General features: G+C 31.3%; 1 protein-coding gene across 1 annotated transcript; it reads left to right on the top strand.

The window, feature by feature from the left end:
* The first annotated feature begins 1,991 nt into the window (after positions 1-1,991).
* LOC103485689 (probable calcium-binding protein CML44) lies at positions 1,992-2,822 on the top strand. Its single transcript, XM_008443386.3, has one exon. The coding sequence runs from the start codon at positions 2,094-2,096 to the stop codon at positions 2,577-2,579; it is 486 nt and encodes a 161-aa protein (XP_008441608.2). The 5' UTR covers positions 1,992-2,093; the 3' UTR covers positions 2,580-2,822.
* The last annotated feature ends 13,612 nt before the right edge of the window (positions 2,823-16,434 follow it).

Here is a 16,434-nt window from a genome sequence, read left to right as displayed (position 1 = left end):
CTGCCAAATTAAAAATGAGAATTATATATTATTTCCATTGACCCTAGGAGATTTCCAGGAAGATGAGGCCTTTCTTGTTATTAGTTAGCCTTGTACAGGTTTGGATTTAGTTTCTTGTTCTAACTTTGTATCTAACTCCTTGTGATCATTAGCAAAAGAAAAGACGGCTTGTGGTGGTTGTACCTCCACCTAAATTATAAATAACATAACATCTCTAACTTATTGAATATAACCAAGATTTGTAGGTTTAGTTTTAAAGAAAACTTGAAATTAAAACTTAAATAGTTACTGAATAAATGATTTTTAAAAAATGTTCAATTAAATATAAAATTTCACAAACTAATCCAAAAATAAAAAACTTGACCAATTTCTGGAAATTTATTCATGAGTGACTTTTTTGCCCTGTGAAAAGCTATTTTTACCCATTTCCCTTTAAATCCTTAAAAAATCGGTGAATTGCTTCTCTCCCTCCTATATAAACTTATCTTCAGCATAAAGATTTTACGAAATTTTTTCTTCCAAGATTGCATTCATGATCATAGGAGTTGGAAGATTGTTTAATAAAAATTGGGAGATCCGATAAAAGTTAAAAATCTTAATAAAAGTTGGAAGATCGTTTAACAAAACTTGAAAATCGTTTAATGCTTGATAAAAGTTAGGAAATCGCTAAGTTAAAAGATCGTTTAACAAAGGTTGGGAGATTGTTTAATAAAAGTTAGAAGATCATTTAATAAAAATTGGGAGATCGTTTAATAAAGATTAGAAGATTTGTTTAATAAAATTTGGAGATTCGCTTCATAAAATTAGTCGGAAGATTGCGCAATAAAAATTGAGGATCATTTAGTAAAAATTGAAATATCGTTTAATAAAAGTTGGGACATCATGGTTTAATAAAATATGTTTAATAAAAGCAAATAAAAGCCAAATGGTTTAGTAAAATTTTGAGAGATCATCTAATAAATCTTAATTAAATAAATTTTTAATAAATAAATCTTTGTGATCTCTAACTTTTATTAAAGGATTGCGATCTCCCAACTAAGACTAAGCCATCCCCGTCTTCTATTAATTGATCAAACTTTACTATTTCCAAGATTTTTATTGAATGATCTTCCAACCTTTATTAAACAAACTACCTAAATTTTTGTTTTGTCGAGGGATCTCCCAATTTCTATTAAACAATATCACACTTTTTATTAAGCAATCTCTCATCTTTTATTAAATGATCGTCTATTTTCTATCATTGTCATATTGTAAATATGATCTGAGAAGAAAATAGTTTGTAAAATCTTACCTTCTCATTTATTTTGAAATATTGGTTAATTTATATCGATGACAAAATATAATAAATAAAAGATAGAAAGAATAAAGTGACAGTAGATTGGAGATAAAAATGACAATTCACACAATAAAAGGGTCACTCATGGATAAGAGGCATGTAGTTGAGTTGATGTCGCTCTCAAAAGTAGCTTCTAGAAAAATGGTTTTATTTGGAAAACAAGTTAGAGGGATTTCTTTGGTAGGAACCGACACAAATTTGAGCATAGCTAACCAAAAAAATATGAGAGCTTCATGTAAATTGCTCGTCCATGAAATTTTAATATACAAAACAATCAATTAAATCTGTCCTATTATCCTACCAGATCCCATTCATTCCGAGATTAATGGAATCGGACCAATGAAAAACAAAAGAAGAAAGAAAGAAAGTTACAAAGTGGGTCAGTTCTGGAAAACTCTAATTTGTCAAAATTGATCAAAATATCTCCAATTTTTCTACTAATTCTTAATAAAAAGAATCTTAAGAATTCTTATTCCTTTTTATAGATCCAGCGGACAATATTAGAGCTGACCACTGACTTCTATCTAATAGTATTAAGACTTGTACGGTACTCATCAATGATAATGAAAGTAGAAACTTCTAGTAAATTTCACTCTTTGTTTAATTTCAAAATTCTCCTCTTTGCTTTCTCTATAAAAGTCTTACATATCCTTCACCATTCATTGACAACAATAATTCCACACATATTATATATTTTGGTAATAATCTTTCTTGTGTGTTTTGCATTTCAATTCTAAACCGAAGAACAAAAAGCACCATGTCTCCAATTAGCTCCAAAGATTTGCATAGGATCTTCAAGAAGCTAGACAAGAACTGTGATGGCCTCCTCTGCCTAGAAGAGCTCAAGTGGCTCTTGGATAGGATTGGCATCCAATTAACCATGGAGGAGCTGGAATCATTTCTAGAGAAACCCAGCCTCGACTTCGACGAGTTCTTGTTCTTTTACGAGTCAATATCAAAGCAAAACAAAGGTGAGTGCAAAGGGGGTGTGGGGGGGTGTGTGCAAGATGATCATGAGGATGATACTGAGATTGTATATATGGCTTTTAAAGTGTTTGACATGAATGGTGATGGCTTCATTTCTTGCGACGAGCTCGAAAACGTGTTGGTGAGGCTCGAGCTTTGGGATGCAAGTAGAAGCGAGGTAGATTATTGTAGAAGCATGATCCAAGCTTATGACACCAATTTGGATGGAAAGCTGGATTTTGAGGAGTTTAAGAACATGATGTTGCTCACAACATAGTTCTTCTTTTAGAGTTTCAAAAAAGAAAAGGAAAAAAAAAAAAAAAAATCCCCTTTTTTGTTATATTGTTGTTAAATATAGATATTCGTTTGGTCTGTTTATCTGCAGGTACAATTTGAGAAGCTGGGAGGCTTCAAGAATAAAAATTTTGGTCATGGAGTTCATGTAATTATATTTTTGTTGCTCCAATCAGATTATGTATTTCCACTCTCCTCTATAATAGAATTTTTTTTTAAGGATCAATGACTATGGTCTAATTCTGTGTCTTTGTATATGGGCACACAATTTCTCTTTTTGTTATCTTTCTCTAATCTTTTAATTTAGTGATTATTTTATCAAATAATGAACCTCACTTTATACGTTTAATGCATTTTTAAATTTTATTTGTCAATTCAAGGGATTGCAATTCCTTTTGAAAGTGTTCCAACTTTTTATTTTTATTTTAAACTTAGTTTATGAATACTAATTTATCTAATAGTTATTCCTTTAAGCAAAATGTTCTCAAAATTTAAGTGAAGCTCTTTTGTTCATAATATTTGTGTGTTTTAAAGTTATTTAAAAAAAAAAACTAAAATAAACTAGAGTGATATCTAAGACATTGAATAGGGTTACGAAGTCGGGTTAATATGTTTATAAGAGTTAGGTTGTCAATAAGGGAACATTTGGGGGAAGGATTGGATTATGGGGGAAAGGATTATGATAATCTTTGAGTTATAAAAAAGGTTGATCAAATGTGTTTGGGAGAAAGGTTACGTAGGAAGAGTTATGAGGTGGTTATGATAAGATGTGGTTATAATAAGAATGTTTGAAGAAAGGGTTAAGAGATGGTTACGATAACATGTGTGAATGGTTATGTAGGTACTGTTATTAAAATTATTTTTTATTTTTTTTATTCGTATTCTAAATCTAATACATAAATTTCATGTATTTAATTTATCAAATTGTCGTATTTTCGCAAAATAATTTTCATTAGTTCTTTGAAGGGAAACTTTTGTAAAGGTAATAAAACTTCAAACTATTTACGGCCCGTGTAACAAAGCCCATAAAGTTAACTATTTTTTAAATATTTCAGGTTTGCTCTTCCATCTTTCTTTTCTTCCTCGCGATTTGTCTCCCTCCTGCTATTTCGTCTTCCCCGTCTTTCCCTGCGATTTTGTCTTTCTTCTTTCTTTTCTTTTTTCTGCGATTTCTTTCCATCATCTTTCTTATTTTTCAATTCTTTATTTACGTCATTTAATCTTTTCATCGTTTTTCTTCTTTTTTTTTTTTTTCGCTTCAGTTTATTTCCATTGTCTTTCTACTTTTCCTCTTCTTTCTTTTCGCTGCCATTTCTTTTCATCGTATTTCTTCTTTTCCTTTTTTTGCATCTTTTCCATTTGGGTAACCAAATCTAAACGACTGTACAAGACTGTGTAAAAAAAAATAACAAAATCTAAAAGTTCGTGTATAAAAAATCTTGAAAAAATCATTTAGATTGAAGTAGCAAATGTAAACGATCATGTAAAAAAGTAAACGATCATGTAAAAAAAAAATATTGTGTATAAAGAATTTTGGAAAAAAAATCATTTAGATTGGAGTAGCTAAATGTAAACGATCGTTTAAAAAATGTAAACGATCGTTTAAAAAATGTAAACGATCATGTAAAAAAAATAAAAGATCGTGTATAAAAAATCTTGAAAAAAAATCATTTGGATTGGAGTAGTCAAATGTAAATAATCGTGTAAAAAAAAGTAAACAATCGTGTAAAGAAATCTAAACGATCGTGTACCAAAAGAATTAAAAAAATTTTGTACCAATTTTTTTTTTTAAAAATCATTTAGATTTAGGTCCCCAAATCTAGACGATCGTGTAACAAAATTAAACGATGGAATTGAAAAGATAAATTGTAGCCATGTCTAAACGATCACATATCAAACAATAACCAAATATAAACGATTGCTAATATATTAGGCGCGCGTTGTTGACGACGTAGTTGACGGGGCATTTTTGGTATTTTACACGGTGGACCTCTAAGATTTTTCCGTTTTCGAAATTGTTCTACAGTGTGTAAATATTTTGCCGTTTTTTTATATTTTTGAAAAGACCACTTCTTTAAATATGACGTCCATCTTCAACGTTTTGTACGCAAGCGTTTCGTGCGAATAAATTATTAATTTTTTTAAATTCGTAATCTAACTCTAATACATAAATTATATATATTTAATTTATCTAATCGTTCTAGTTTTCATAAAAGAATTTTCAGTAATTTTTTAAAATACGACGTCCATTTTCGACCATTTTTAACGTACGAATTAAGAAATACAGAACTCTATGCACCTTTTACAAGCATCGTGAAAAAATCGAGCGAATGTTTCAAATAGGAAACTTTATGAACAAATGTAAAAACATGACTTCTTAATTTAAACTATTGAAATAAATAATATGATTTTTGATTTATATTTCATTTGTTGCTTTCGAAGGACTCGAAGTCATATTTTCAGAATAACCTGTTATTGATGAAAAAAAAAACAATAAAAAAAAATAGATTGGGGGAAAACTAACGTGAAAAAAAGGGGGCAAAAGTGCAATTTTTTTTTTTTTTTTTTTTTTTTTTTTTTTTTAATTTTGCAAATCAACTTGGATTTTATACTATATGGCCATTCTACCTTTTTAAAGAAGATGAAATTGAAGAGACTAAGTAGGTGATCGTTTGGTTATCATATCGTTCCAAGCGTTGTCGTTTTCACATTGATAAAAACACGTTTACTTTGAGAACAAAAACTTTTAGAAATAGACGTAAACATAGAACATGCATAGAAGGCATGAAAAGAAAAATTAATAGACAACATTAGAAAAATTTATGAAAGCCCATCTATAGTGTGTTGCATAGGTAGTGAGTTTCGTTAACAATTTGTACATATTACAATGTTATGCGAACGAAATAAAGTAAAGTACTTGAATACATAGAAACCCTAGTTGTGAAACTCCAAACTTTCTAAAGTCATTGAAATATTTCAAGGTTTGCTAAAATTAGAGAACAGAAGTTTTAAAAGAAAATTTAGGATCTATGTAAAGAAGGAAGAGAATTGGGAAATTTTGGCTAAGTTATAAAATTTATATTTGTTTATTATTATATTGTAATTGAACAAATATTGAAATGACAAATTAAAATTATTATTTGTTACAAACAACTTAAGAAGAGGTGAGGTGTTTTCTTTCATAAAGTAAATTAAATGACAATAAATTAATTAAGATTGACATTAATAAAAAAAATAACAATACTTGTGTGTGGTTTTTTAATAAATTTTAAACAATAACTTAAAATTGACATTAATATTGTAAATTTAGAATTTCGCATTGACATTAATATTGTAAATTTAGAATTTCGCACGGAGATAGAATCGTCCAAAAATGATTTTTCCCTGAGCCACTTTTAATATATCAAGAAAATGGTAAATTTAGAATTTGACAAGAGGTAGAATCGTTCAAAAATGATTTCCCCCTAAACCACTCTTAATTTTAATATAGTGTATATATATAAGTATATAAGTATATATATATATATATATATATATATATATATATATATATATATATATATATATATATATAGATATATATATATATATATATATATATATATATATATAGATATATATATATATATATATATATATATATATAGATATATATATACATACATACATACATACTAGGATAAGGATATATTTTTACCTTTAGTAAAACATAATATATCTATAAAATAAACTTGGTCAATCTCAATGATATAATATCATTTATTTCAAATAGATGAGGTGTGAATTTTTGAGGTAAAATAATCCTATTTTGAATACATCAATAGATGCTATGAGATTGAAAATAACCTATACTACTTTAATAAGTAACATATATAATAAATTGGGATCATGTGTTACATGCATATCATTTACTTCAATACCTGACACATGAGATTTTGATGTACTATTTTTATACCATTTATTTCAATAATTAACACAAGGAATTGGAGAATATGTGTAAGTATGAGGAGGGAATCGAATATCTAACTAATAATACAACACTATGCTAGGTTGAGTTATACTTATTTTAACATAAAAATATATGTATAATTCGATATTGACAATAAAAAATTATAACTTTTTTTTTTTTGTTTTAGTTCAACTTCTATTTTTTTAATTTTTATCGAACATATGAGTTATCTTAAATTACTACATTTATAGGGTAAGAATTTCATTTTTGGCTTCCACATGTTTTTAGTTTAGCTTCCTTGAATTCTACTGTACGTTCACTACAAATATTGAATAAGAGGTAAAAATAAAAAAAATGAGACTAAGACAACAAATGTAAGACGATAAAATTAATTTTTTTTTGGTGTACAGAACAATATTAAGTTGCAATTAATATAAATTTATGAACTCTATAACCTCATGAACTCATATGGTAGATGAACTTTTAACCAAATTGAGAATTTGGTTGACATGTTTAGATGGTATAGTGATAATTAGATTTGAATTATTATTATTATGGATGTTTTGAAATATGGTAAAATGAGTTATCATATTTACATATATAATAAAAAAATTTACTTTTTACCTAATAGATGTCAATCTAGATTTATCCCTATCTAACACTTAAAGTAAAAGTTTTCTATATTTGTAAATATTTGTAAATATTTTTAATTTTTGTTTTTTTAATGAGAAACATACCAGATATGAGTTTTAAGACCCCATTTCCTATTTTTATTAGATCAAAGAGTTTCATTACATAGAGGTAAACCAAAAACAAAACAATCAGATACATTAGTTGTAGCAAGCTTGAAGATTCATGGAGATAGAACTTTGGGAGTAGTCTTTTAGAAGATGGTGCCTGGTTGACCATATAGTAGCAAGGTTGCATATATTTTCCCAGCTTCCAAACAAATCGATGTTTTCCTAATTGAAAATCATGTTGTTTCTTTCAATCCAAATGATCCATAATGCAGCTGCAATTGTGTTGAACTTGATTATAGCATTGGAGCTATTTTGTTTGATGCTACAAAGGTCATTGCATAATGAGATCACATTATTGCACTAAACCTTTATCTTTGTGACCCCATGGATCTTTTGCCAAATAATTTTAGCCTTTTTGCAATGGATAAAGATATAGTTAAGGTCCTCTATAGTTGCTCTGCAAGAAATACTCCAGTTGGCATTTAGAGCTGTGTTTGGGTACCTTTTTTGGAGAACATCCATTGTATTCAATCGACCATGGCTCATTGTCCAGAGAAAAAACTTGCATTTGTTTTGGATGCTAGAACTCCATAAGTTTTTATAGATACTACTCCGCATATTGGATGAGGTCCCTTTGGCTTCTTCATTAAGAGCTTTTTAATTTGAAGCAATGGTAAAGGAGTCGTTACTATTAAATAACTACAAAGGTTTATTTGAACCCTTGTTGATATTGGGTATGGGGAGAGCTTTTTATAGTATGCCATGTGTTTACTTCGCGATCGTTGAAGTTCCTTCTAGATGGGAATAACCAGTCATTGGAATCAATGTGCCACATATCCTTCACAGATGCTTGTTGGTTACTTGATAATGCATAGAACCTTGGGTATTTTTCTGATAAAGGAAAGTCATCAACCTAAGAAGAGTGCCAAAACGAAATATTTTCACTATTGTTGGTGTTTCACTTGAACTTTGTTTCAAACCAAGCTTTTACCTTAAGGATTGATCTCCAAGGTGCTCTTGCAGTGCTGTTTTGTAGATCATTAGGAAATGAACCAGCAAATTTATTGGAGTATTCTGCTTCAATAATTTTCTTCCACATCGAATTTTCTTCATGATGAAATCTCCATAGCCATTTGTTGAGAACAGCAAAATTTGTATCTTTAACTTTTGTTATCCTAAGCCCTTCATGGAACTTTGGAGCTGTACACAAATCCCAGTTTATGAGATGACTTTTCACACTTTTACCAGAGCCATTCCAGAGGAAGTTTCTCCATAGCTTCTCAATTTGTTTATAGATGCTTATTGGGTCCTTGAACATAGATGGGAGGTAATTTTGGGTGCTTTTCAGGGAAGAATTTATCAATATAAGTCTGTCTCCTTTGGAAATTTGATTGTATTTCCATCCATTGAGTTTCCTGTCAATTTTGTCAATTATTTTTCCTAAAAAGTATTTGATTGAGGATTTCCTCCCAATGGAGTACCCAAGTATGAAATAGGGAAATCCCAGTGGGGTATGCTCCATTATTCTGTAACCAATTTAGCTTTGTCCGAAGCTATGTTAACTGAACTGATTGTAGATTTTGCCATATTAATTTTAAGACTAGAGGCAAGCTCGAACAAGCTTAATGCCATTTGTAAGTTCTTTAGGCAATCATCATCATCTTTAATGAAGATTAGAATATCATCGGCAAATAATAGGTGGTTGAAGCTGCAGTTTTCACTTAAAACACCAATAATGGCTTTTCTTTCTCCAAGTGATTTAAGAGCCTACTTAAATCATCCATTGTAATGACAGGAATGAAGGGAGAAATTGGATCCCCTTGCCTAATACCTCTTGTAGACTTAATTCTCCCGTGGGGTTTTCCATTCACAATGATTGAGTAATTCACATTGCTTATGCAAGCTTTGATCCATCTTTTCCATCTTTGGGTATAACCTTTCATTTCCAACATGTAATCTACGAAGTTCCAATTGATGGTGCCAAAAGCTTTTTCAATATCCAACTTCATTACAAAGCCCTAAGTTTACTTTCCAGAAATCAACCGCCTCATTTGCTACTAGAATAGCATCTGTTATTTATTTGTCTTCCACGAAAGCCATCTAATTAGCAGCTATGGTCTCTTTTAGAGTTGTATTGAGTCTTGTTTTAGCTATGATCTTGTAGAGAGATATGGTAAGGCTAAATGGTCTGAGTCAGAAGTTTTGATGCATTTTTCATTCTTCCCAATAAGGGCTATGAAAGTGTTATTGACATTTTTATTTATAATTTCCTTACGGTGAAAGTCTTTAAAGACATCCATAATGTCTTTTTTGATCAAATGCCAATAACTCTTATAAAACGAGATTGTAAGACCATCAGGGCTAGGGGATTTCCCATTGCCAAAAGAATTTATAGTCCTTTTTACCTTAATTTCACTAAATGGGGCACAAAAAGAGTAGTGGTGTTGCTGATTAATCTGGTTCCAATCCAGATTGTTTATCCACACAGAGGGATTTCTCTCAGTTTTGTAGAGATTTTGGAAATGTGAGATGAAAGTTTCAACTATTGATCCATTTGTGATGTGTTTAGTGCCTTTGCAGTCTTCAATTTCAGAAATTTGGCTCTTTCTTTGATTTATGGAACAAGCTTTGTGAAAGAAAGCCGTATTTTCATCTCCTTTAGTGATCCACAATCTTCTAGTTCTTGAGCCCATATCTGCATTTGTTTCATCTCAACTTCACTTAGGGTAGATTTAAGGGATAGCCTTTTAGTGTGAAGGATTTCTGTCATCTGATCATTTGCTTCAGCTTTGTCAATCTGTTCAATTTCCTTCATCAACAACTTTTTTTCTTCAACATATTGCTTATGTTTATTGAATGGCCAACTCTTAACTGTTTTAGCTAGAGCTTTAAGCCTTAGGATGAAGAAAAAACCATGTAGTCCTGTTTGAATTGTATTTTCTCACCATACTTACATGTCCTTTTTGAAATCAAGTTCTCTTAAAAGAGACGTCACTTAGTCGAAAGGGACGGGCCCCATTGAATTTGATTTGATTCTAGGACGATTGAAAAGTGATAAGATAAAGTTCTACTCAAAGCACTTGAAAATTGTTGTTTGTGGATTTGTTCCCAGTCTTCAGTGTAAAGAAAACGATCAAGCTTGGAGTATGTTGGATTTAGCCTCATATTTGACCACGTAGATAAAGGACTATATGATCATGGAGTAGATAAAGGTTCTTATAGTAATTTATTGTAATTTTTTTTCTTCAAGATCATATAGTCATTTGTGTTTTGTATTAATTAAGATATATCATTTATATTTAATCATTCATTCTCGTTTCTCTAAATAATAAATTATTTATTTTTTTTTAATATAATGCTTTAAATTTAAATAAAAATTTTCAAAAATATAACCTAATAATATAATAGCCCCAAGTTATTTTGTGATGAATAAGTTATTTTTTATATTTAAGGATTACTAATGACATTTTTTTAAAGTTATAATAAGTTTAATAATTTTATATTTAATTAAAATTAATAAAGAATTTAAAAGGTTTTCAAAACCCAAAAGTTTTCAAAACTTATGTACATCTCTCCTACAAAATATATAAACGCTCATCCTTGCATTTTTTTTTCTACAACAAATTTGTTCTCTTTTAAATTGTTTTTCTTCGTCTATTAGTTTTAAAGTTATTAGATTTAGAAGATTGCATCCCATGTTTGTTAAGGAATGAAGTTATGTAAGATGACGTGAATCACTTGCGTGAAGTGATGCGGCAACTCAGGTACAGTTTTTGTTTTTATTATTTAGCAATTTTTCATGTAATGTTTGTACTTTTTGAGTTATGATTTGTGAATATGACTAAACTGAGATGTTTAACAGAATGAACTACACCGACTTAAGTCGAATGGAAATAGTTTAAATGACACAAATGGAGGTCACTCTGCAGCATGGATCCGTAGAGTTTAAGTCTACTAAAGTCTAGCATAAGTTGTCCCATGGCATTACCTCATGTGGATGATGATGGTGATGAAGAAATGGATATTGATGAGGAAGCTAGCTGTTGAAAAGCGTTGTGATTAACTAGACAAACAAAATACAGGTTCGGAGGCAGGAAAGCAAGCTGAAACTGTTCAATCAGGTTCCTCAATTGCCTTGGAATGAATGCAGTTAACTAAGTTTCAGCCTTGTGCTTCTGGTAGTGAATCTAGAAAGGAAAGTTCTGATGATATAGATGTAAATACGGAAGATGGAACATCTAGGCACAAGATGAGGTTATGACTGTTGGTTCAACAGAAGAGCGTATTTACGATACCCCAGTATGTTCTGTTGCCTATGTGCCAAACCATAGTAACCTGGAAACAGAAAGTCAAATGACAACATACTTGTGTGACCAAATTCTCATAGGTGAACTCTCAGACAATGGTACTATGAATTCTCCAATGGAGAGAGTGAAAAGTGGAGAGCTAAAAATTTCAGGAGATGTCCCCTTGTGTACATCTCTGAACCTCTCAGTGGATTTAAGGCTACCAAATGCGAATTAGATACACTAAACAATTCCTCAAACAGAATTCTTAGTTGTGTTTCTCCTCCAGGCCTCAGCATAGTTCCTTGTGATGTGTCTCCAGTTCTCAAATCCCCTACTACAAGCGTTTCACCTAGAATCAGTGAAAGTAGGAAAAGCTTGAGGACTTAACCGATGTTGTCTGCTTCAGAGAAAGATCTTCAGGCTGAGACTAAGTTGGGCTTAGATCATCTGCAAAAATCATGTCAGAAGTCCATAAAAAGGAGCTCCGCTGATGTATTACCTCTATTGCCTACTCAGAGTAAGAATGCTGGAGCAACAACAGAACAGTTGGCTGCAAGCATCTGCAATGGGCTTGAAATTATTGATAGTTTTCGCCAGAGTTCAACAATGAGAAGGTCCTCATTTCGATTTTCATATAAATCTGTAGAAAAGGTTAAATGTGAGAAATAAACAAAATTGATGTTGGCGTGCAAACATCTTGCGATGATGAGGCTGCTCGTGAAAACCTTGTTATGTGCACTAGTTGCAAAATTAGAAAGCAGCTGGAGGTTAGAGATCAGGAGGATGGCAGTTCAAATATTCAATTAATACTTGTGGATGGTACACTAGACTCTGTTGAGAAATAAAGGATGCAATTTTCTTAAGTATGTCAAGTTGAAATTCTATATTTTTCCAGCTGCTTAGTGTATATGTTGCTAATAAATCTTGTTCTTCTGCAGGCAGTTGAGAAAATTCTTGCTGGGCTATGAGAAGAGGAATGGCACTCGAAGAGTACTACAACAAGCCAACATTTGATATAAGAAAATCCTTCAGAATATGGCTGTATATATTTAATCCCTTTTTTTTCTTTTATCAGGAAACAATGAGGCTGTTGCCACCTTTTATTAATAAAAATAAAGCAAATCGTAGACTTGAGTAAAGCCTTAATGTATATTAGTCTAACGAAGCTTTAATGTTGAGCGATATGATCGATTAATTGTAGTCCTTTAATTCTTTGTTTCTACTTATTCAATCTAATAGATCAACTGCATTTTCATACATGTTTAAGAATCTTAATTATTTTGGGCTGGAATTCTCATTTTGGACCTAATTAACATCTTGATTTTAATTTTATGAAATTTGAATTATTTCTTTATTTAAATGAGTTTGATTTTGACTTCATAAAATGGTATTCATAATTTTCATTTGCATTCATTTAATCTAATGGAGCATTTTCATTTTCAAAAAACATTCGAAGATGTATCAATTAACATAAAACCTACATTTCATCTACCGTTAAGAGCAGATAGGCCTTTAAAGTTGCTAGGTATCAGCCAATTAAACACCAAACTATATTCAAACATATATTAGATATTCTTAACAACTTAGATATCAAAAAGTACGAACTTCGAGGCATAACACTGATGCTTGATTTGGTCCTCCATTCAGAATGTTTCCACCAACTGAAAACACACAAAATACAACCTCTCAATAATGGGTTAATAATCTAAAGATGTTCCAAAGTTTATGATTACAACTGCTCTCTACATCAATATTTGTGGTTTTGGAATCAGTCCTAATTGGGCTTATGCACTAACTTACTGGTTGTTCAAGTTTCCTATGGTATTTATTATGATGGTAGTAATTGTCATTTTGTTTTTGCAGCTTGATGGTGGTTTCCGATATCTCTTTCCAGTGTTTACTTATTGGTCATAGTTCTATGTCATGGCAAGATGTCTTCTCTTTTGCCGTCAAGTGGAGACAAATTTCTTAACCTTGCGATGTGATCTTGTCTGTGGATTAACAATCCAAGGTATTCCCCAATTAATGCATTACCACCATGTCTACATAATTTAATTGGGGAATTGCCAAAATAGGTTAAAAAAGGAGGGTTAAATGACTTTTGGCATAATTTTTTAAACGGAATTTAGAGGTGAATAGACAAAAATGCCCTTCATTAAAATTCTCTTCTTCTTTCCCTTTCCCTTCTCTTCCACGTAAACAGTTTTCCCTTTCCCTTCTCTTTCGCGTAAAACACCTGAAGTAAAAAAAAATCGCCTTTTGTTGGCTTTTGAAATTTCTCACTCTGCTCTTCGAAGATATTCCGGCCGTTCGTCGCTTGCCGTTTGTCGATCCTCCAGTGCATTTCGTCGCTTCTCCTTTTTGAACCATTCAATCAACTTTGAGCGGTTTCTCTTATTTCAGTGAGTTTTATCTCTAACCCATTTTCAATTTATTTGCTGTAAATGTTTGGTTTAGGTATTTTGTTGTGAGTTTCATTCGTCTGGTTTAGGCTATTTTGGAATCGACTTATTTGCTGGAAATTAGTTTAGTCAAAGTTTGGTTTAGGTTCTTAGAAAGTTAAATGGGTAGTGAAATGAATTGAAATAGAGGGTTTAGTTGGGTCAAATAAAGGAGGAGTAAGCAATAGTAATAGAGGGTTTAAGAGGAGAAATTGGTTTGGTCTATACTTGGACAGAGAATTATTCACTATTTATATTATTTACATGATCGAATGAGGTAAGATGACTTCGATTAATTTAACATAGGAAATGATTGAGGTGATCTTCTGAAGATAAGTGCGATTGAAGCTCCTTTATTATGATTTCTTTGGAACTTTCTTCTAACTCTAGTTTTGTCATTCAATTTGTCATAGGGGTGTAAACATCTGACTTTTGCAATATAGTTGCCATTTTGCTCCTTTTTCTTTGGATCCATTCTTTAACTTTGAATTGGCTCTCTTAAAAGTGCAATTGAAGCTCCTTTATTCAGCAGTGAGTTTTTTTTTTTTTATCTACATTGCTTTCTATCTATTGTGTTTGTCTTATATTGTGAGCAATTTTTCATGCCGCTATGAATGCTTCTCAAACCACTTTGTCTTTCTCTTTGATCACTTTCTATCACCTGCACTTTTGTTGGGTTTCTCTGTAACTTTGAATTTTGAAATACTATGAATGATGTATTAGACCATATAGCTCATGAGCATAATAAAAGGTTTAAAAAATTGCTCTATTTAATTTGAAGTAGTTTGTTTGTAAGAAGAAAGGAGAATGATGGAACAATTAAGATGGAATAATTAAGACTTAAGTCTATTAATAAGATTTTAAATAGTTGAATGTGAGTCGATAATTTTAGATTACATGCAAATAAGGATGGAAATGTTGAGAATTTGGGTTTGAAGAGGTAAGTATATATAAATATGAATATGAAGAAGTGTTAGGTCATAAGTAAAGGAGAGAGGTGATGATATACATAACGGAAGGGATATGCATTAGTTTGGATTGTTTTAAAAGTTTAATTACATTTTTTAAATGAAGCACTAACTGTTTTTGTCCAAAATATCCGTTTGTTTTCAACATTTTTTATGCATTAGTTTGGATTGTTTTTATGCATGTTTAGTAAGTCGCTTAATCCATTTGGAGTGATTCTATGCATGTTTAGTAAGCCTCTTAGGCCCTCACGGTGTATCTCGCACCTTCCAAACTTTCACTATTTATTTCAAAATCAAATTGGTACACCTCCTAATCCATTTAGAGTGATTCTTTACATGTTTAGTAAGTCTGTTAGGCCTTCGTGGTTTATCTCGCACGTATCTCGCACACATCTCTCATACATCTCGCACATCCCAAACTTTCACTATTTATTTCAAAATGAAATTGGTACCCCTCCTAATCCATTTAGAGTGATTCTATCCATGTTTAGTAAGTTTCTTAGGCCCTCATGGTTTCTCTCGCATGTATCTCGCACGTATCTCGCACGTATCTTGCACCTTCCAAGCTTTCACTATTTATTTCAAAATCAAATTGGTACACCTCCTAATCTATTTAGAGTGATTCTTTGCATGTTTAGTAAGTCTCTTAGACCCTCATGGTTTATCTCGAACGTATCTCACACATTCCAAACTTTCACTATTTATTTCAAAATCAAATTGGTACACCTCATAATCCATTTGAAGTGATTCTTTGCATGCTTAGTAAGTCTCTTAAGCCCTCATGGTTTATCTTGCACGTATCTTGCATGTATCTCGCACATTCCAAACTCTCATTATTTATTTCAAAATCAAATTGGTACACCTCTTAATTCATTTGGAGTTATTCTTTGCATGCGTAGTAAGTCTCTTAGGTCCTTATGGTTTATCTCGCACATTTCCCGCACGTATCTCACACGCATCTCACATGCATCTTGCACATTCCAAACTTTCACCATGCTGTTATGACATGTTTTGTAAGTCTCGTATGCAATTATATATTTCATTTGTTTCTTTTTTGTTCAGGCTTCAGTTATGACATCAACATCAACTGACGGACTCGTGTACAAGATTGATCCTTCCCATCATTTTTATGCCCTAGTAAGTTGTTTGTCTCATTTAGAAAAGACAACACATAATATTAAGGCCAAACTCAAACCAGATCAATTAGCCTTATTTAGGAAAACAAAGTTTGGGCACTTTTTGGACCTAAATATTGTCTTTAATGGGCCACTCATCCACTACTTATTGTTAAGGGAGGTGGAAGATGAAAGAAAGGATCATATAAGTTTCTTACTAGGGGGCGTTGTTTTTACTTTTGGTAGGAGAGAGTTTAACATCATAACGGGTCTATAGGGTCCCAAAGAGGAGTCTATTCAGTTGGTTGGGAATAGTAGCTTGTTAGAGAAGTTCTT

The sequence above is a fragment of the Cucumis melo genome, chromosome 3 (genome assembly GCF_025177605.1).
Source record: "Cucumis melo cultivar AY chromosome 3, USDA_Cmelo_AY_1.0, whole genome shotgun sequence".
Classification (NCBI taxonomy): Eukaryota; Viridiplantae; Streptophyta; class Magnoliopsida; order Cucurbitales; family Cucurbitaceae; genus Cucumis; species Cucumis melo.
Note: the sequence above shows the minus strand (reverse complement) of the source record. Positions and strands in the feature narration are given on the sequence as shown.